Source organism: Cucurbita moschata, unplaced genomic scaffold (genome assembly GCF_002738365.1).
Source record: "Cucurbita moschata cultivar Rifu unplaced genomic scaffold, Cmos_1.0 Cmo_Scf00034, whole genome shotgun sequence".
NCBI classification, from domain to species: Eukaryota; Viridiplantae; Streptophyta; class Magnoliopsida; order Cucurbitales; family Cucurbitaceae; genus Cucurbita; species Cucurbita moschata.
Window position 1 is genome coordinate 1780231 of NW_019268550.1, and position 3475 is coordinate 1783705.

The 3475-nt window shown below is 28.8% G+C and overlaps 1 protein-coding gene across 1 annotated transcript in view; it reads left to right on the plus strand.

Annotated features, from left to right (window-relative positions):
• Positions 1-1612: 1612 nt before the first annotated feature.
• Positions 1613-3475, plus strand: part of LOC111430905 (prostaglandin reductase-3-like) — a 10407-nt gene continuing 8544 nt past the window's right edge. Inside the window, exons 1-2 of the mRNA XM_023067386.1 lie at positions 1613-1940; positions 2619-2792. Coding sequence (XP_022923154.1) covers positions 1886-1940; positions 2619-2792 — 229 coding nt within the window. The 5' untranslated portion in view covers positions 1613-1885. The remainder of the gene's footprint in view (positions 1941-2618; positions 2793-3475) is intronic.

Consider the following 3475-nt stretch of genomic DNA (forward strand, 5'->3'; position numbering starts at 1 on the left):
CAAAAAAAAAAAAAAAAAAAAAGTGGGTTTTATATATATATATATATATATATTTCTTTTTGTATATTATTTTCTCTAAATTACAAAAAATAAAATAAAAAAATAAATAATACTCATTAATTTTGCTTTTAAAAAAAATCATATTCTTTCAATTTTTTGCACTATTATATTCATATTTTCATAAATATTTTAAAACTTTAATTAAAATAAAAATTTATTAAAATTTTATATATTTCTTAATCATATATAAATTTATCAATATAACTTCTTTCGCAACCAAAACAAAATAAATTGAGATTTTAAAATTTTTAATTTCGTAAAAAAAATTATAAGCTTTGTCAAAAATGTTTCTATTTGATTTTATATTAATAAAAAAATAAAAAAAAAAACTTTGACAAAACGAACACAATCAAGAAAGCACGTGAGATGGTGTGATTTTTTAGTCAACGATGTTTGACTATCAGTTTTCAATAATTAAATGTATTAAATTTGAACAATTAAGTACAATAATAATATACATGAACGAAATAAAAATGTTACCATTTTTTCTATTTATTTACATTTCGGATTTTTCCTGACCTACGTCACCATTTTCTCCATTCGTTTGGACGTTTTTTTCGAGCAAGCATAGTCTACTTTAAAGATTTGTCTCTACACTCTAGTGTAAGTTATTGACTCGGGATTTCTCCTCTATGGGATGAAAGTCCCACATCGACTAATTTAGAGAATGATCATAGATTTATAATCAAATAATACATCTCCATTGGTATAAGATCTTTCGGGAAAGCCCAAAGCAAAATCTGCCATGAAACTTTTCAAATCTAATAAGCCCAAGACCATGACAGTACCGAGTCAAGGCAACTTCAAAAAATTTTCAAAAATTTTAGTGAACAAACATGTCTGCTTCGAAGCAATCGAGCAAGTCTTTTATGTTGACTAATTGGTTCAACCTCGACCATGTCAATTATTATTAATAAAGTTTTATTTTTTTCCCCTTTTATTTTGAAATTTATTTATAGTTTAATAATCATATTTTTAATAAAATTTATAAAACTAACGTAATATTCATAAACCTAATTAAAAAATACAAAATAAAAAAAATATCATCAATTAAATTCACTTTATTTTCGCTATTATGCATAATTGTTCATATTAAAAAAAAAAAAATTGATGTGATATTATTGTAAAATATTAAAATGGTATATTTATCTCATAAAGTATTCAATTTTATGTAGTTGTTATCAATTAATATAAATTAAATTACAATCCATTATTATTATTATTATTATTATTATTATACATCACGACAAAAAGTTTTAAGTCAATTAAAAAAGAGTAATAATTTAAGTCAATTTATTTTAATTTAATACACTAAAATTTTAATTTTATGTACAAATAACCTTATAAAATTTTTTTATTAGATACATTTGAAAAGTATATTAATATAATTTATTAAAAGTTTAGGGCTGAAGGGATATTATTTAAATTAAAATTTAATAGTAAAGGGTAGCAAAGGAATTTCACTCACTTTTATTGAAAGAACACTTACTTTCTTTACATTTATGGATAATATGCAAGGCCAGTAAACTACGTCAACTTGCTTCGATATTTACAAATCTCAGCCGGCTTTGGGCATTTTCACGAGCAGCTGATTGGCCGTAAATATCAAATTCTCCTGTCTTCAGCGGTTTTGTTCGTCGTCTACTGCTTGATTTTGTCTTCATTTTCTTGATCTCTTCCATTCTGGATCAGCAGCATGGGCACGCTCATGGTCTACGTCTTATATAGATTCTGACACGTTAGGGAGACGGAAATAGGTTTGTAGCAATTTCGCTTGCTTCATCAAGCTCCTCTCACCTGTTCTGCTGCCATATCCAACCAGAGTATGGAGTTGAAACCCGGATTATCGGCTTTGGTCACCGGCGGAGCTTCTGGAATTGGTAATCTCCTTAATTCTTGCTTTTCGTTTGGCGCGCTTCTGGTTTTTCTACGTGATGACTTCACTGTTAATGAATTTAATTTATTAACTGTATTGTTGATGGCTTGTCTTAATCATGTTGTTGAGTGATTGGTTATTTCTGCATCGAACTAATTCAAGCGTTTGGTTGCAAGCTTCTGAACTGTGGATGAATAGTAAGATTAGATTATGTATAGATTCATGTATTTTTCTTTTCTCCGACAAGCTTGGAGGATGGTTTAATATTGAGCAACCGTCCCCTGTTTATAAGCGGACGGTTTAATCAGAATGTTAATTATGTTGATTGCATCATGGGGGAAATTTTTAAAATTCATTATTGTTCTTAGCTTTAGAGGTTTGGTACACTTGCAGTGGTGTTTTAGTACTTTGTTTTTATTGTTAAAATTCTTAGTCCTTTTTGTGTATATATTGTTTGAATTTTTACTCTATTATGTATGTTTGCAACCAATAGAAAAAGGATTTCTTACACAAGCTTAGAATTTTGATTTTATGCATTGGAAAGACCGCAGAGCCATTCGAGAACAAAGGAAAAATTGAACAAAAATATATTCGTTTCTCTTAAATGCAGTGATTTTATTATTATTTTCTGATGATTGGTACTCAATGGCGTGTTCGTTATTTGGTGGTTATTCCTGTTTAGGTAAAGCTCTCTGCCTAGCTCTGGGAGAGAAGGGAGTATTTGTGACTGTCGTTGATTTTTCTGAAGAAAAGGGTCAGGAAGTTGCATCCATTATCCAACAAAAAAATGCCAAACTTCACCCTAAGTTAGAGGTTCCTCCTGCAATATTCGTAAGATGTGATGTTACCAACACAAGTGAGTGGAATCTCCTATCTTATAAATTTTATTGGATCCTTTCTTGTTTAAAAAACTCTGGTGGCTTTCCCTCCTTATTGCATGTCTCTCTTGTAACTGTAAGTTAATTACGTCAATATTATATTTTATAGCTAGATTCCTGTTCTAGTTGTCATTACTAATAAGCTGTTATAGTATGATCATGGCTATAGTTGTTTTAATGTTCACATCGGAGTTTATTACTGGGAATAGGGTATTCACTGCCATAAAAGTTACAAGGATTTTGTCATTTCTCCTGAGCTTTTGTTAAAAAGTTAGATCTATTTCTTCATTTGTATAGTTATGAGATCATAAATTCAACTCGTAGCTTGTGGTCATTCATACTTGTAAGGGGTATGGTGATAATTATTTTTAGTTTTATGAAAAAAATCTAAGGAAGAAACCACAATGCCAACTTTTCAAACTCTTACAAACCAAAAAACCTTTGAACGCAACTTTCGGCTGTGGCATAATAGGATGAACTCCACCGAAATTCTTGCGTCTACTTGGTATACTCTTTCTAGGCTACAAAAGAGGTCTCCAATTTTCCATGAAGTCATTTTTTTATTAAGACTCTAATTTGAAAGGAGGGAATAACATGTACACCAATAGAGCTAAAAAAAAAAAAAAAAAAAAAAAAAAAAAAAAAAAAAAAAAAAAAAAAA